At 47.5% G+C, this 18,453-nt stretch overlaps 1 protein-coding gene across 14 annotated transcripts in view; it reads right to left on the reverse strand.

Annotated features, from left to right (window-relative positions):
- Positions 1-3,826, reverse strand: part of LCOR (ligand dependent nuclear receptor corepressor) — an 86,275-nt gene extending 82,449 nt beyond the window's left edge. For 3 of the 14 annotated variants that reach the window (XM_038140139.1, XM_038140136.1, XM_038140132.1), the window contains exon 1: positions 3,684-3,805. Coding sequence is in view for 3 of the 14 variants with exons in the window: in XM_038140127.1 (XP_037996055.1) it covers positions 3,680-3,776 (97 nt within the window). In the remaining 11 variants the exon portion in view is untranslated. Of the gene's footprint in view, positions 1-3,679 lie in introns of all 14 variants that reach the window. The other 11 variants (XM_038140127.1, XM_038140141.1, XM_038140140.1 and 8 more) reach the window with 9 other exon arrangements.
- Positions 3,827-18,453: the final 14,627 nt, after the last annotated feature.

Raw genomic sequence — 18,453 nt, forward strand, 5'->3', positions numbered from 1 at the left:
GATCACGCAGCACCGCCATGCTATTAACTGCCTGTATAAAAGGTGTCAGGAGGATTTCAGAGATGTGCAGGTTATTTCATTCCTCAAACTCCCCATTCCTTAGCAGATCCCATCTCATCAACTATTTCCAATTCAGCAAGTGCCTGAACACAAGATGATTAGAGGCTAGGAGAAGGAAAAAAAATTAAAATCACCACATGCCTTTATGTCTAGGTATCTGCTTTTGACCACTGAAAAAGATGTTAACACTCAAGACTGGTACAGAAAACACGTATGTCAGCATCAAATAGTTGTGACCCGGCACATTGTGTCCCTACAAAGTGCTACCAGGGCATCAAGATCCACGCACCAGTCCCAGCTACCCTGCTCTGCAGTTCCACAGTCCCACTACAACTCACTGCCTAGAGAGCTTAGACACCTCTTCTGCACACCTCCTTCCACCTCCAGGCCATGGCACGCTGCTCCCTTAATTTCATCACTGATCAACGGAACTGCTCACAGACCTAGCTCCACCAGCCTCACCATCTCCCTGCTCACAGAAAGGGAGGAATGAAATGCATGAAATGCATGACAAATGCATGAAATGCATGACAATGAAGGAAGGTTTCAGCCAGATCAGTTCCCTGAGCTATCTCCCACAAAAGGCCACACTGGGACAACCAAAGATGCAGCTCTATGACAGTTCAAGTTTATCTGTATCTCTGCTGCCTTGTTGTCAGTCTTTTCTTTTCCACCAGCTTTGCATTCTCACACTCTTCCATGTGCTAGTGCTGGTATTTGCTTGACCTGCCAGCCCGTTCAGGGAGCTAGACCAGCAGAAAATTATTCTACACCCTCCAAAAGATGCCTTCTGCTAGGACAGCTCCCCTGAATTGGCTCCTCGCGGGCAGGTGGTCTGTCAGTCTCTCTGGGGTTTTGCTCCCTTAAGAGCACAAGCTTACTTTGACAAATTGTGATGAACCCACAGTCCAAAGGAGCAGACAACTGCAGAAGCAAGAAACAAGAGGGGAAAGTGAATTACTTAAGCCATATTTATTGCCAAATGCACTAGTTCAAACCACAGGTATAATTTTTCTGAATGCCACATGGTGTGGTATTAGAATGACTTTTCAGGGGATGATGTTAACACAGAAAATCCCCCACACCTCATTTATTTTCAGAACTAAATATGAATGAGAATGTCTGATTACTACAAGAAAGACTTTCACATCCTGATGCATAATTACTGGAAAGTAGAGTGTTTATTACAGGAAAAAATTCTCAAAGACTTCTACAAACAGCCAAGGTGAAACAGAACACTACATCATTTAACAGTCTACTTCCAAATCTCACGCAATATTGTCAAAATTCACTTAAAAATATGACGGAGGTATATTTAGAGCAAGGGGTTAAGATCACAACGTAATTTCAGCTGGAGATCCTGGGCAAGTGCAACAAACCCTTTATAATTCATAAAAATACGAAAACAAAAAAGGTAACAATTAACACATTTACATGACCCAACGATTTATGCAAGATTCATAGCAGGAACGAGGCAGGTCCTGAAACCTCATAAAACTGATCAATTTGAAGCTGAAACTATTTACGACATACTGCCATCAAGATAAAAGTCACAGAGCACTGTTACACTTTGGACTTTATTTTTTGAAAATGGTTTTGTACTTTACCTCCAAAAAACCCCATTCAATTCTGTGCTTAAAAGCATTCTCAGTACCCTTTGTTAAACATACACAGAGGGACTTTCAGAGAGAGAAATCTTTTGGAAGAAGAAAACGTATCAAATTTAGGTATGAGGAAGAGATATTCAAGAGACGAGGGGAGGAAGCAACCTCACCAGAAGCTGGCAATTTAAATGGCTTTAGGGAAATGGAACAGGGTGTGTATTAATGGGGGTGGAGGTGGGGTGTTTGTTTTAAGTTTTAGCACTCAGGGTTGCTAAGATCTTCAATAACGTAGTGTTTTCCTTGAGTCTGTAGACATAAACTTCTCCCTCTACTCAGGATTTTTCCCAAAGAGCAGCACAATGAATAGAGACAATTCTTGCATTTCACCCCAACACAGTATCTTCAACAGCAGCTTTGAAACCGTCCTTTTTTGGTTCTTTTTCTTCCCTCCAAATTTACTCCTCACAGCTAATGTTAAACTCCACTCCGAGCAGTAGGACAGCTCCACTGGAGCATTCAATGACCCAATACTAGAGCAGCAGGGACTGAGAGGAAGACAAGATGACATGGTGCAAACAGAGAGTTTAGAAAGGACTAGAACAGCTGAACCCCAGCAGCTTGAGGTAAGAGGAATGGAGAAAAAGAGATAGAAGTAAAATAAATCTGGTTCAAGCAGACGTGGAATAAAATGTAGCAGAGATAGAATTAAAATAAAATCCCACTAACTGAATTTAGAAATATCAATTATTTGTTGGAAAGAAAACCCAACACTTTTATGTAGTGGGAGTTTCTCAGTAACATATTGCCCTTCAGTTGTTTCATATATAAAACAAATTAATTGCTTGAATTAATCTGAAGTTAACAAGCATCTAGAGCACGCTTTTGTATTACAGAAATTTAAACATCTAGATGAAGCCAAAAATATACACAGCAGTTACACATCCTGGTGTAACCAAAAATGGTGTTTCAAATCCCTGATAATGAACTGGGATGCTGAGCTAACTGACAATAAGAGGTTTAACTCTGCACACAAGGAACTAAAGTGAATCTGTGACTGTTATTACAGATTACCTATGCTGAGCAGTCACTGGCAGATTATGGTCATATTTGCATATTTAAAAATAAAACGAGGATTTGTGCTCAATTAGAAACAGAAGGCCAAACAAGATGAAACATACCAACGCTCTAGACAGGGATTTTTACGATTACTCTGCAAGTTCACAGTCTGCTGTCCTCAAACCTTTTTTCTTTAGAGCCACTGAATTACTGGCCTAGACCTGACATTTATGTGAATGTTGGGACCCACAGAAAAGGTTTCAATTTCTTAGCAGGCAAAGATAAGAGGGCAAAATCTGTATTTTGAATGGAAAAAGTTACTCGAGATGAAAGGGACTTCCTTTTCAAAACCCCAAACATTCGATTACAGGGAGCCTACCAAACAAGAAACGCGCAAAGGAGAGGAGGAGGGGGCAAAAGAAAAGGAGGTGGAGGGAGAACAGAAAAGCAATCACACATCCTTTTAACCCCGCGGCCCCGCTCCGGATTCACGGCGTCAATCCGGCACCGCGATCCACAACTTTCCGCCTCCCCCGCCGCTCCTCCCGCCGGTTCCGCGGCCTCGCTCCCTCCCGCCTCGCCGGGCCGGGGGCAGGCGGGCCGGCCCCGGCTCGCCCCCGGGCAGTGACAGGCGGGCCGCTCCCCGCCGCCGGGCGCGGCCCCGCCGTAAACAAGTTTGAAGGGGCCGCGGCCGGGCCGGGCCGTGCCGAGCGGGGAGGAGCGGGCGCGGCGCTGACAGGGGCCGCACAAAAGGGCAGGGCAGGACCCCCTCCCGGCTCCCCCCCTTCGGCGCAGGGCGGGGCCCGGCCCGGCGCGGCGCCTCACGGCGGCAGACGGGGAGGGGGAGCGGGGCGGGCCCGCAGGCCGCGGCGCCGCTCGCCTCACGGCCCCCGCTCCGGCGGAGCCTCCCGCCGCCGCGGGGCCCGGCCCGGCCTCCCCGCCGCGCCGCCGTCCCTCACCTACACAGTGAATGAGCTTGTGTCGCCACGAATCGAGCTGGTGGCGGACGCCGCGCCTCTGGATGGAGCACTGCTGCCGCCCGCACGGGCTCGCCATCTTCTGGGCGGGGGCGGGGCGGGGGCGGTGGCGGCCGGCGGGGCGGGGGGGAGGGAGGGAGGGCCGCGCGCGCCGCGCTCTGGCACGCCCACTCGCGCTCGGCGTTCTCCCCGCCCCGCGCATGCGCCGCCCGTCCCGCAGCGGCTCGCACGTGCGGCGGTGCCGCACCCGTGCGCTAGGGGGCGCTGTGCGATCCCGGAGCCTTTCGTGAGGGAGCGGGAACGCTGTGAGGCGTCAGCGTGCTCTGAGGTCATTGTGTCCTGAGGGGACGTGCCACCCGTGAGGGGACGCCGTGTCCTGAGGGGACGCCGTGTCCTGAGGGGACATCACATGGTTTTCCATCAGGAAGAGATGAAATCTCATCTGCTCCACCGTGTAGTTATATATACTGGTATCTGCTCCACCAGTTCTGTTGGTGGCCATGATGCAAAGGGAAGGCACATGTGCCTGCAGTGGCCGGGAGGTCCTGCAGTGACAGCTACTCGGCCACCTCCTGTGCTGCAGCCTTGCACCACAAGCACAAGGCCCTCCCTCCAGAAGAGCTCAGAAGTTGTAAGGGCGCTGGTGATGTGGTAACACCATTTATGACAGCAAGCGGGGAATACATTGACAGTCTGGGAAAGTCATGACACTGTCTTGTACCCATACAGGAGGACAGAAACACCAGTACCAGCTTCTTTCAAGCTCAGGGGACAGGATTTTAAAGTGAAATCTCTTACTCCAAACCTTGCCATAAGGCCAGAGATGAAGGTGTACGAGCCTTTATTTCCCCACCCTAACCACTACAGCCATTACCCTCATCTTGCCACACATGATTAGGGAGTTAATAAGGCATGGAGCTCAAAGTTGGCTGTGCAAAGCTGGCTGGTCAAATGCAGCCGCAGTATTAGAATGTCCCAGATAAAGTATTTCCTGGACAGAAAGAACTGTTTTAGCTACTGTTCAGGTGCTGTTGTAGCTGCAGTAAGCCACCTGTCCTGTTCAAAGGGAACTCCAAGAGGCACTTGGTGTGGGCAGGTAGGAGAGCAATGTACCTGTCCTACAAAAGGACATCAGGACCGCTCAGTTTGGCTAGTCCAGCAAAAGGAATGCAAACCCAAGGTGTACTTGCTCTGCCAATCTACCAGGGAAGCTGCAGGGGGAAAAGACGGACAGAACTATCTGAAGGCCAATGGTAGTATAAGGAAGGATTATTGGTTGGCTCTCAATACTCTCCTAGAGAAAGTCAGAGGATGATTTCTTACTGTAGGAGGTGGAACTTCCCAGAGCAGACAGCAACCAGAGTAGCAAGAGGCAAAAGCTCGTTTCAAGACGCAGCTTCCATGCGAGGAGCGCAATGTGAAGCTTGTTTTCATGAGCAGAGCAGACAGGTTTAGGGAATCCCAGTCCTGATTTGAAAGCCATTAACAGTGAAAACAGGGAAAGCATGACGTATGGAGAATTTCTATACCACAAAGAGTAGAAAAGCTCTTTGGGCACCCCTGCTCAGGAATGATCCCCTTAGCTGCAACTCATTCCAATTGTTGATGATATCCTGGTCTTTGTTCCACTCTCTTTTCAATGTGATGAGCCATTGGGGTCTACATGTCTTCATATCCAGAAGTGGGGAATCTCCATTCAACTCAAAGTCTGGGCACGTTTTTCACTAGAGCCTGAGTTCCTAAGTGTGTTAGGCACTGTACTAATCACAGAAGTATGCATTTCCTGAGAGGTAGATAATCTAAACAAAGGGATTGCAACATGAATGGTCTAAAATCCAGCAGGTAACTTCTATCTGCAGTCTGCATGGCAGCTAGTACAGTGGGTGGACTCTCAGCACTAATTATTAGAGAGTTCTAGTTTTGGGTTTTTTTGCAATCCTCTGTTCTTAGACTGATGTTTAGATAGCAAACTCTTTGAGACAGCCCCACAGTTCTACTCTGTGCTGGTATTGAACCTACCATAAAGCTTCTAATTCCTGACTGGGATCCATATAAAAATTAATTCATTTTCTATAATGTGTTGCCCTCCCCAGGGCTAATCACAGACTGGTAGCATGATAAATACCAACAATTTTGATTTCTTACCCACCACCAAAGCAGGGAGGAAGAGGATGAGGAAAGCACGAACCAGAAGATCCAGTACATAAAGCAGGAGAAGCTGTTTGAGAGCTAGAGAAAGGCAACAGTCCTGTAATCTAAAAAATTGTTTAATACCACAGGCCTCCTGTGGGGAGGAGCAAACGAAGGGCCAAGGTCCACTTTATTAAAGAGCAGCAGCATCTAGAATCACAAGCTAAAACTTTTGCGTTCAGGGAGATTGAGAAAAAGGGTATAAAGAACAGTGGGACTGGCCTCAAGAGTCTCATCAAGAGCGACAGCTAAGTGAGTAATCATGAAACTACCAAGGCAACACGCAGATATGACTTGATCCTAGAGTTACGCTGGACCAAGTTTGATAAACCAGAGCTTGCACCATGCTGCCACCAACACGGTCAGGCGGGTTTGTTACACCAAAGTGGATCCACTATTTTCCTGGCCAGGACCATCAGCAGACCCCAGCAGCCACTCCTGTAAACGTCTCAGCACAAGCTCTCTAGCTGGGACGCAGCTTTGGGCTCCCCCCATTTCCCATGAGCCATGAGACTTGCTACATTTGAAACGTTGTTTTCCCCCTGTTTCACGGTGGCTCCCCTTTGATGTTAATTGTTTGCAGGCAAAGCTTAGTGGAGAGCGTAGCTGTTCTCTGGTCCTCTTCTGGTTACTACTGAGCCGCCCAGCCCAGTGGAGAAAATGCTTTGATGTTAATGAGCTGCAGACCACTTAACATAGAGCAGGGCCTGGCATCTCAGAGGTAAGACTTTCAGGGCAGATCCTACAGCAGGTCTCTCCAACATCCGTTTTGCCATAAGAACAGAAATACTCAGAAAAACATTTGAGCAGAAACCTGTCTTCTCACAGTCTTGCACCATACCCAGTATCATTACAGCCCCAGGGATGCTAGAGGTGGGAAAATAGTGAGAGTTAAAAATGGCCCTATAGGATCGCATGACCTTTATGGGACTCAGTAGAAACATGATTTACCCTCTTGTCCAATCAATTGCCTCCTTCTGTGGTCCTGCAGAAGGAATACGCCAGAATGAGAGAAGGGGATAGACTCTAAATTTCTGTTATGCCTGATTCTTGTGTCGCTGGCGTTCAAGGCAATGCCATTCAGAACATGGCACCTTTTCCATCAGCACAGTAGATGTCTGAATGAAAGGGGCCACCCGCAGTAAATTGAGATTTGCACAAGCAGCCTTGGACTATCCTCTTTCTTAAGTGGGTATTTCAGCAAAACCTTTTCTGTCAATCTGCTCCAGGCAGCTGCACATTGCCAAGTGCATGCAAACCTACAGGTCAGTGACTGACCCCTCAGAGACAGGGTGCAAGAGAGTCTGTGGACGTGTGGTAGCTTCCTTGTCTTCAGTCAGCCCTTGTTGTGGGCCCCAGACCAGGACTCTGGGATTTCTCCCTGGGGTAACACCTCACATACTGGAGAGGGCCCAGATTAGGCAGAACTCCTGCTGTGGAGAGATAGTGTGCGAAGCAAAGAACGGTGAGAAAGATATCTGTCCAGTGGAAGTGTGAAGTACCACAGTCTCAGGAAGGAAGCATTGAACCATAAGTATGAACAAAGACAAGTGAGAAAAAGGCACAAATTCAATTTTGTAACCCTCTGCCCATTATCAGCAAAGTATATTTATCATATCACACAAACTCTGCTTCTATCCAGACTCTGCAAGCTTTTGAATTGAGTGACCCAGTCCTCTGAGAAGCCCCAGCTAAGCAGAAGCAAACACAGACTATGTCCCTTTAAGCAGAGCAACAAATGAGACCTCACTGAAAGTTAGGGAGAAACATGCCTTCTTCTGAGGAATGTGACATAATTCCAATATATCACCTTTGTTAAATGGTTTATAACAATGAGAGAGAGAGAAATACTAACTCTTCAGTTTTCTTGCCAGAACAGGATTATGCCCTGCAGCAAACTGGATCACACAGTTAAAATAATGTGAGCCAAGTCCAAATGCTTGTGCCATGCCCACTGCAGAGGGGAGCTCATACAAAAGTGTGTGAGCCTGCGCTGAAACAAATCCTATCGAGGTAGAAAGTGGCATCATGGAGGAGGCCATGACTGATCACAGGCCGACGAGACTGTCCAGCAAAAGGAACACTGCTCTTTGGAAAATCTACCCAAGTAGGGTAGACAGTGGGAAGAGACACAAAATTGACCTTTGACAACATGTTTAGCATTTGTTGAGCACCAAGAGTCGCTCCATCCAAGCAAAGTTTGTGGGCCAGATTTTGACACAATGTGTACAACCGCACATCCCGCAAGAGCTGAGACTGGCAGACAAGAGGGCATTAACAGCAACATATGCAATGATCCACAGATAGCAGCAAGGGAAACACTGTGACTTACACTGCTGGGCAGGAGCCTGAGAAGCACTATGGAGTGTGTGCAGGATGGATGAAGAGGGAAGCAATTTGATCCCTTTTTCAAAGGGATTTATTGTCACATGCAATAGCAGCTTCACTAGAGATGGACAGACTATCAGCCTGAAAGCAGAAAGATATTCATTAAGTTTAGGATGGATTTCGGGGCACAAGACAATGTATTGTCAGAAATTATAATATTAATATAAATAGAAAGCAATAGATTCGTAAGGTGGATGGGAATAATCTGGGGTTTACAGCAGGAAGTTTATCCCCATTAAAGGAACAGGAAAGCTGGACAGTTGAATAAATGGACTATAAAAGATCATCTTTGTAATAAAAGGAAGGGTGATGCACCCTGAAGCAGGGTGAACACTAGGTCAGCTTGTAACTGTTTCTAGGGGATGAGGAAAAATTTACCTGAAACCAGGGTAGAGCTGGAACTGGAACAGCCAAGTTGTCTACAACATGTTTGACTTAAGACTGCAGCATGACTGAGTCACTTCTCATGCTCTGAATGCCTGGAGAAAAGGAGACTCAGGGGTGACCTTATCACTCTCTTCAACTTCCTGAAAGGTGGTTGTAGTCAGGTGGGGGTTGGTCTCTTTCACCAAGCAGCAACTGACAGAACCAGAGGACACAGTCTCAAGCTGCATCAAGAGAAATATAGGTTGGATATTAGGAAAAAGTTTTTCATGGGATGAGTGATAAAGTTCTGGAATGGCCTGCCTGGGGAGGTGGTAGAGTCACCATCCCTGGATGTGTTCAAAACAAGACTGGCTACGGCACTCGGTGCCATGGCTTAGTTGTGGTGTTAGGGCATGGGTTGGACTCGATGATCTTGAAGGTCTCTTCCAACCTGGTGATTGTGTGAATCTGTGAATGCTTGCTCTAGTGCCACTGTCCCTGGCACACACAAAGCATATATTCTTTGTGTGACACATTCCTGAGAGGCAGCACTGTTGGTCATACGTGTGCATGATGCTTCAGCCATTTTGCTGCCAAAGGAACAGATAACTTCTGGTTTCTGCTTTTCCCCCACTTAAGGAAACAGGATCAGCTATTTTTTGTCTGTGCCACTGCTGACTGTCAGGAAATTCATAGGAACTTGATCAACTTTGGTCTGATTCTATGAAATTTACAAGAATGGTGGCAAATCGCAGTGTAGTTCCAAAGCTTTTGGCAGAGTGATTAGCAGACAACAGCATCTTTGTGTGTGTCAGCTCATTAAGGAGCTTGGCCAAAACTATAACTGCTGTAGAAACAAGAAACAACAAAACATTAATTAAACCAAACATGCAGGTAACTCCAAGGAAGGCTTGGTGCATCCTAAGAGAGAGGCAAAGTGGAACAAGCAATTGCACCTTACAAGTTTTCCACACCAGCAACTTGACAGGTGCAGCGTCCCCAAAATAAAGGGTGCAAAGAGTTTGAAAATTTAAAGTTGCTCATCATAAACCTCTCTCTCTATGTACACACTGTAAGAATGAGGACAATGCTCAAAATGGCTTCAGATGTTCATGTTCTGCAGTCAACAGCCACACTCAAAACTCTGCTCAATGTTGAACGGGTTTGTGGTCATTGTGAAAGCATGAGGGAGGTGCTGGAGGCTCAGTGACAAGTGACTAATCAAGAACTTCAAAGCCTTTCAGATATGAAACCACTGACTTACTTGATGCAGTGTACTATGTTCTGCTTAAGCTGGCTCTCATAATCAAGAAGTGAAAAGTGGCAAATGCTCTGCAGTTTCTGAATGGAGATTGAGGAAATCAGGGAACAGTCACCATACCCACCACCCTGGGAAGAACAGTATGGGTATAAAAAAGCTGAGTGTCTTTATACACAGTAGCTAATTTTTATGAGCAATGACCATAAAATGCTTCTTGCATTACAGAAGAGGTGGGGGACTGCATGCAGATAGGAAATATCTCTGCCCTTCTCCAAGGTGATAAAAGTTTTCTTTCAAGTTCAAATGTACATTCAGCAAACTGAAAAAACAGCTGGTGAAAGAAGACATTTTCATGAAGCAAAGTCCAGAGCTAGAAACCAAACATGTGAATTTTATTTTAAAAAGGAACAACAACGAAAGAAACAAACCAAAAAACTCACCCAGGCCAATGTAAGTAATATTTTGTCTCATTTCAGTAGGAAAATGATTGCCAGAGTAGCAGCCCAAGATATGAAGCCACAGAGAATTATTCAGGCTAGTAGCAGAGTGTTCGTCCAGGTTCAGAAAAGGAAAGAAAATAAAAGAGAAAAGAAGAAAAGGGGGGAAAAGGGGGGGGGAAAGAGGGAGAAAAAAGCACACCTGGGATGTTGTTTAAACCACTGGAGAGCAATTTTGCATTGACAATGTGCCTAAGTGATACTGAGCATAAACTATTGACCACCTGATTAGAATAGTGGAATGAAAAGCATCTGAAGGACTTGAGAGGTTGTCAGGGGAGAAAACATAATGATAATGGGAGACATTAATTTCTCCCATACAGACTGGGTAGACACCATGTCAAAGAATGATGCAAAGACTGAAAGACTGCATTTTTAGCCCTCATAAATGGATATTTCTTAGAATGACCACTCAGAGGAACCAAGCAGAGGATGAACTCTTGATTCACGAGTAGTACATAGGAGGGAATTTGAAATGTAATAATGGAGAGTCACCTTGTGTTTATGAACACAGTGTGCTCAAATCCAGTATTATGGCCAGGGAGGAAAAAGCAACAGAAAAGTACACTGTGGTGCAATGTAATTTAAAAGGGAGATGAGCATATTCTCCTTCCAAAGGGAATAAGTGTAGAAGTCAGCAAAGTAATTAAGAAGAATTTTTAGGTAGCTGATGAATGGACAAATGCTTGCAATGACATTGAGACCCTTCATTTAAAGCTTTAAATATAGCATCACTCTAAGTATCCTAACAATAAGCCAAAATAATAAATAACCCCATATCTGGCACACTTCATCAGTAGATGACATTTAGAAGGAAAAAAAAAATCCTTCAAAAAGAATAAGTATGGCCAAAGAAGAAATACAGAAAATCCCAACGTCTGCCAAGTTAAATAAATAAACAAATAAATAAATAATGAGACCTCACACACAACCCCACACATTTAAGCCAGCCAAATTAATTTCCAAGGAGCAGCTTTCTAAAAACATGAAGATTACTAATAAAGACATGTTTACACAGTAGAGGGAAGCCTACAGGGACTCAGGGGCCCAACAGAGAGCTTTAAGGGAAGAACAGTGCAGAAAAATTACCTTGACTAGAGGCTACTGTCACCAAGCACAGTTGTGGACATCCAAACATTTTTTTTAGCTGTAGTTTAAAAGCAATGGGTATATGTAAAATTTCTATTGAAGTTTGGGTCCAACCTTGTAATTGCCTCACTCCTACGTGTGGCTTCCAGCATGCTGAGGGAAATATTGTTGATATAATAAGGTGGTGGTTGAGGGTCCCAGGCCAGGTTTTAGTCTCTGTTCAAACTTACATTTCATTAATAGATAGCTCTGAAGTGAATAATCAAATGGGAAGCACCGAGGTCTGAGGAATTAGCCACTAGTCAAAGCACCAGGAGAGAGAGAATACAAAGACAAAACTGAGCCCAGCTTGTGGATCTGGGAAGGGTTACAGATTCACCAAGCTTGCTATCGCATGGAAATGTTTAGAGATGTTGATAGAGATGGGGATTAAGAGAACACCTGTCCATGGCAGTAAGTGGTGTTGGCTGCTGTCCTCTCTTTCCCTGGTTGCTATTGGAACTCCAGAGATCCTGTCCTGCTCTGACCTATTCCTTTTATCTGGGCCATTAATAGCATTGCCTTCTCTGAAGTCTGCCTCCACCAGCATCCGGAGGAGTCTGATTTATTCATTTTCCTCCAGTGGCAGCTACAATTCATTAGCAGATACATCCTGCAGGTCTCTTCACTCACATGAGATTGTAGGTAGAACTCATTCTTGTCCACTGGGGAAAATGGAGCACACTGAGGTCTAACTGTCCCTTAGCCAGACTTCAAAGCCTATAAAAACCCAAATTTAGCCCAAAGTAGTTCCTCATTCATTGTACCAGGTGTTTCTCCAAACATTATGATCATCTCTTATTCACCTAATGCGCATTTTTATAAATTGAGTGCTTTGCCTACAGGCTAAGTGCAATCCCAGGTCTTGGGAGTTCCGATACACAGACATTGCCTGGTCTCCATATCTTCATGGCACCACACCATCAAGGTTCTTTGTGCCCTTCACAAGTCCTTTGATGGGCGATAGATGTCGTGCTCCAGGCCACCTGAATGACACTGTCCATCATGTTTGCTCTGGATCGCATGGCTAGAGCTGGTAAAGTCCTGCTTCCTGAGCTTATGCAGCATTGCTCTAGTGAATGAGTGGGATTCAGGAATCACTTTACCCCCAGGTACTTGAAGGAGAGCTGCTTTACTTAAGGACAAGCTCCAACTGTCTCTTGGTAACTGTAAAAGTGTATTTTCTGCTACTTCTCTACATACTTCCCGCCTCTAAAAATATGCTATTTGAAGATGCAGTTTCTAATACCAGTTCACCTGAGAACAGTGCTTGTGTGCTATATTGATATTATACACATTTCACAACCTTGTAACTCACCCATCGACTAAGCCTTCCAGTCACACTCAATTTACCTTGTTTAGCAGTTTCACACGGACTTGTGGGTCTCCCTTGGATTAAGCTGAGAGGTGTTAAGCCATTTGTCCAACCAGCATTATCACCTAAGGCTCTGTCATCCTCTAACCAGAATATTTTGAGGTTAGCCTGGAAGCACCATGTCCTTTATCTCCGTCATCCATTCCTCATACAAGTTTTTTCTCGTTCTCAGATTTTGTCACAGCCTGTGCTACTGATTTTGTAGGCTTCTCCCCAAGTTTTGTCATTTGCTGTGGCCACCTCAGGCAAGCCAGAGCCTTGGCGTACTGGAAAGCTGTTGAGCCAGAGGATAGTGCATCCCAGCATGCGTTGGAATGCTTGGTGCAGGCAGTGTACCACCTGGAACAAAGCCACAGAGATAAGCGGGAGTAGAAGCTGGCTGGCAGCACCTGGTCGGTAGGAGGAGAGCAGGAAGTCGTGAAGGACTGCTAGTAAATCAGGTCATTGTAAGGACATAAAAGGGAATGACATGGATAAGATTTGTCCTGAGGAGGTGTGTGAAAGGGTGGTAGAAAGGACCCTGCACAGTTATTCTCAGGGGCTGGCTACATATACACCAGACATAGCCTTGAGAATAAACTGTGCTGTCTTCAAGGCTACAAGAGGGATAAAGAGTAGGAGCTGTGCAATTAGTGGAGTCTTTCACAGTGAATGCCAGGCAGTAAACTGTGCCAGAATAGCAGTGCTCGGATATCCTCTGACAAGACAGAAAGCAAATTTCCATATCGATTCAGTATAACGTATAACACAACATCATTTCAGACACAGCTTCGCTGAATGGCAAGCCTGCTCCATCAGTCAGGGAACAGACCTGTAGGGAGGAGCAGACACCAAATGTACCTCTGCAGGGAGAGAGTTGAGGGGAGAGGAGACACGAACCAGCTGCAATCAAACCCCAAAAGTGGTTTTAACACTCTTTCAGTAAAAGTGATGAAGGGAACTTGGGGAGTGAGGAGATACCTAGTGAAACAGGAACAGTAGAAATAATCCTTTAGATGGGGCTGCCAGTTTCTTAGACTGAGGCACTCAATTCAGAGTAAAGGATGGTGCTCTACAAACCAGAAGAAACTGCTGCTAAAGGTGAAGAACAGTCCCAAGGTTGGAGAGGAGTTACAGGAGAAACTGGCCAGGCTGCATCAGACACAAGCATGACCAGGCTGCAGGACAGGTACTAACCATAGATTCTGAGAATAAAATTCAGGCTAGTAAATCCATTGGTAATTTCAGAAGAGCCATGTGCAAGCTCCCAAAATGCAGAGGGAGCAGACGGTTGGGAGGTATTGCAAGTGCTGAGGGTAATAGTTCCTCACAGGGGAAGAAGGGGACCTTGACCTTGTCAAGAGATGAGGGAAGCAGGGTGAAATTTAATGGCAGAAAGGGCAGATTAAACACTTGGGGAACAGCAGCAAGGATATTTGCGACAAACTGATGAAATGAAAGCTCCAAAGGAATAAAAAGACCTTACTGCACTGAAGGATGAATATGAAGCAGCAGCATGATGCTTCTGTGAAAAAGGAATGACACTATGCTAGGATGCATCAGACAAGTTATTTTTAGCAGAGACAGAAACATTATTGCCATTGCGCAAGGCATTGTGAGACTTCCTCCAGAATATCCTTGCAGCTCTACATCCAGGAAGGATAAATTTCCACTGCACAGAGAAAAACAATTTGGATGCTGAGACAAACAAACACCAGCTGATTAAGAATCTACTTAGAGTTTGGTTTCTTGTGGCCAGACGGGCTGAGAGGGGACAGATGTATTTCTGAAGAACCACTGAAACAAAATTATAAATAAAATTGTTATGAAAATATCCAACATGTACAATAATGGCAAAAAGTGTTAAATAAGTTTAGACGGTGAATTAGAGAGCTTATACCCCTGCCAGGATTAATGTTCTGGACCAGTCTTCTGAGAAGGTAAATGAGGCAGAAAAACCTGCTTCATTTTAACGCACACTTTGATAGAATTCCCTCCATTAATGTGTAAGTGAAGGAGCCCTGGAAATGGGCGGCTCAGCCTGGGATACAGATCCAGGCTGGCCAAGGAGTCAGCAATACCAAGGGTGTTTGGAGGAGGTGGCGCTTTACCCCAGGCTTCTGGGTTTCTGCTGGTCATTGTGATGATGAAGAATTTTCCTCTTAATTTGCTCCTAAAGGTACTGAGGTTTTCCTTCCTTTGGGAAACTAAAGGCGAGCTCTAGGTCTTATGCATTGGTGCTCCTAGCATTACAGTCCCAGAGGTCTGCTCATACATCAGGCTTAATGCTATTGCCAGATTAGGGTCAGGAGGGAATTTTCCTAGATTGACAGAAAAATTGCGGTTGCATTTTTTGTGTGTGTGTGGTTTTGATTGGGGCCTTTTTGTTTTGTTTTGCTTCGGGTTTTTACTTCCCCAAGTTCACATCTATTTTCTAGACCTTATATAATTTTTTTCATTAATTCTCTGCTATTGCCAAGCTGTAGACCAATGGTCCCTTAATCTTCCCGCCTGCCTCCTGTAGCATGTTACAGCTGCAGGTCTTTTTCTGAGAGGAGTCAGAAAGCGCTTGTAGCACCTGGTTTGTGAGGTGAGTGGAGCAGGTGTCCAGACTAGAGGCACCAACAGGATGTTCACTGCATGTTTACTCCCAGCTGCAGACACTGGACTACAGGGGGACCCTGGAGGACTGCCCAATGCGAACACAAGCACGCAGAGTAACTGCAGCAGTGGCTGTAAGAGGGAACAGGGGCATTAACCCAGGCTCTCAGCTGTACAAGCACATATTTAAAGGACACGCAACCACTGGCTGACCTCCAGGGCTTATTTGCAAGCAAGCAGCCAGGGATTTAAGAGGAGGAATGTGTAAGAGAGCAGAGAAAGTGTGGTGAGAGTGAGGGAGCCCCAAACCTGAGGGTGCTACATGCCAAAGTATGGTGAGCATCTCTCCCAGCTCTCTGGGGCTCCTCTGAGCCCACCTGCATCAATCCCAGCACCAGACTGCCATGGCTGCTCTCAGCAGGCACCCTGGAGCTGGGTTCTCTCCAGACAACTTCCACCAGCACCCCTGCTTCCAGAAAGCTGGCTGTGCACTGCTTTCCACGTTCTTACCTCCTCTCTGCAACAGTGCCTTTGCCACTGGCTGGACAGCAGGAAAACACCTTTCTGCAACTCTCACACCCTCCACAACAAACCTTAAATCAATAACCAAGAACACAGGAACAGGTTATTGCTAACGGAAACCATTAAACTGTGACACAGGGGAATAAAGCCAACCTCTAACACTCCGAAGATTTATGGGGCACAACAGCAGGGTGTTAATTCTTTTGGCAACACAAACGCTTTCATACCCCCTGCCTTTCCTCACGCAAAGGAGCAGTGGCAGGAGAGGGGACCATGTGCAGCCCAGCTGTAGGAACACAAGGACACAACCTTTTTCACACAACAGTCAGCAGCACACATATTTGCGGTGATGTCATGCTCACAGGGCTGCCCAAATGCACACATCGAAGGTCCATGGAATAGCATATGCCCAGGGGTTCCCAGGGTTGCTGACAGCAGACATCCCCCGTGCCCAGCTCCACTTTGCCTATAACACTACCTGCTCCTGCCTGCCTCTTCAGATGCACCACAGTTTCAAGGAAAGGCTGTAAAGAACCTTTCAGATCACCTAAAGTATTTGTAGAAACAAGCCCAGCTCTAAGGCATACAAGAATTTCCTCAGGCCTGAATCACCCAACAGCTGGAGAGTGCTTTCACATCTAGTTTAACAGACACTCTCCCTGTAACGCTTGGATCCACATCTGTTACTCCCGTGGCAGCTCTGAGAGCAGGGAGATGCTGGTCAGCACCACCATCGGCCCGGCAGCTCTGCGCAGCAGAGGGGCTGCAGGTGTGCTGCAGCCGCAGGGCTTTGCATCAACTCGCAGAAAGGGACACATATCCTCCCCACAAGACCCCACTGGGCCCTGGCTGTCACCCCCTCCTTTGATGTGCCTGAAAGAACTGCATTACTGATTAACAGCCCCCTGCCTGCCTCCCTCTATCCCACTCACACTCTTGCCTGCAGCTCCCTCCTTGGACCCTCCCTTGAGTTCAGTCCAGGGCCAGGCAGGAGAGGACGGGGGGAGCTCAGTCAGGGCCTACCTGCAGGCAGCCTCACTGTACCCCACACCCCTGGGTACTGCGGAGGCCTTCCTGGGCTGAGCAGTGCAGCAGCACAAGTCACCAGTGTGCAGGCAGGAGCAGGAGCACCTCGCTGCATCTAGGGGAGCAGCGAGGGAAGAGGTGGGCTCCAGCCACAGTGTCATTCCATAAGAGTGCTGCAATACACCCAGGCACAGCCACAAAGGGCTCAGAGCCTTGAACATGATCCAAGTGGCAACATCAGCATCAACTTGGCTCAACCCCCCACCCTGGGTTTATTGTCCCTATTCCCCTCCCTGCTCTCACACTATTGCAGTGGGTGCTGCCTCCACCAAGTAAGGGATCTGAAAGGAATTTCACCAGCGTCCTCCCACCCCAAACACCATGAAAAACCCTGGAATGGCATGAGGGTCCATCCCCTGCCCATCACTTCTCTTCACACCCTCCCAGCTCTGCACTGCCCAGTTGGGCAGCTGCAGGCTTTCCTAACCCAGGGTGTGCCAAGAGAGGGCTCAAACAGGGGGCACTGTACCCCACTCCAAGCCTGTCCCAGTCCTGAAGCCAGGATACTTGATGCCATCTCAGTGTTCCCAGTCAGCACTGCCACCTGCAAGGGACCCCCAAGCTTGTCCCAGCCCAGGAGCAGTCCAAGGCAGGGCTTTTCTCTGACTGCCAGCACAAGAGCAGGGAGCAGGAAAGATGCTTGGCAGCAGGCCCAAGCCTGCTCCCTTGGGGGCTGCCTGCAATCGCTCCTCTCCTCCATGAGCCGCAGTGCACTGAGAGGGCCTAGACAGGCGTCATCCATCCCTCCCTGCCACTGGCCATCCTTTTCTGCCAAACGCCATGCCACTGCAGACAGCTGTAATCTCCTTGCAGCCACACAAGCACCTCTCCCTCAGGGGAAACCCAGAGACGAGATGTCTTCCCTCTCTCTCTGGCGAGCCGGAGCAACACCAAGAAGCAGGCTCGAAGGGGGCAGGCCCGCAGGGCAGTGGGCTCGGAGCGAGCAGCGCCCGGCCGGAGCTCTGGCCCAAGGCGAGAGCCCGCTCCCAGCCCGCGGCCGCGAGCGGCGGTGGAGCATCTTGCACTGCCCTCCCGTGGCCATCGCGGGGGGTGCAGGTGGCCCCAAAACGGCTGGGAGCCTCGGGGTGCCGAGTCCTGCAGCCAGCAGAGCCCGTGACACTGTCACAGGGGTCCTCAGAGAGGCATTCGCCCCGTGCCAGGCCACTGCAGGCTGCCACAGTGACAGTCACACACTCGGTGACCTTAGTCGTGCCCCACTCTCCCCAGACATCCCACTCCTGTGCCCAGTCCACGACCTGTGCAACATTTCATGAGGCCATACCACAGGCAGAGTCCCTGGGGTCTTGAGGGGGGCACAGCCTAAGCCCACACCCATGCAAAGGAGGAAACAAGGCGGTGCTGC

The sequence above is a fragment of the Motacilla alba genome, chromosome 6 (assembly GCF_015832195.1).
Source record: "Motacilla alba alba isolate MOTALB_02 chromosome 6, Motacilla_alba_V1.0_pri, whole genome shotgun sequence".
Lineage (NCBI taxonomy): Eukaryota > Metazoa > Chordata > Aves > Passeriformes > Motacillidae > Motacilla > Motacilla alba.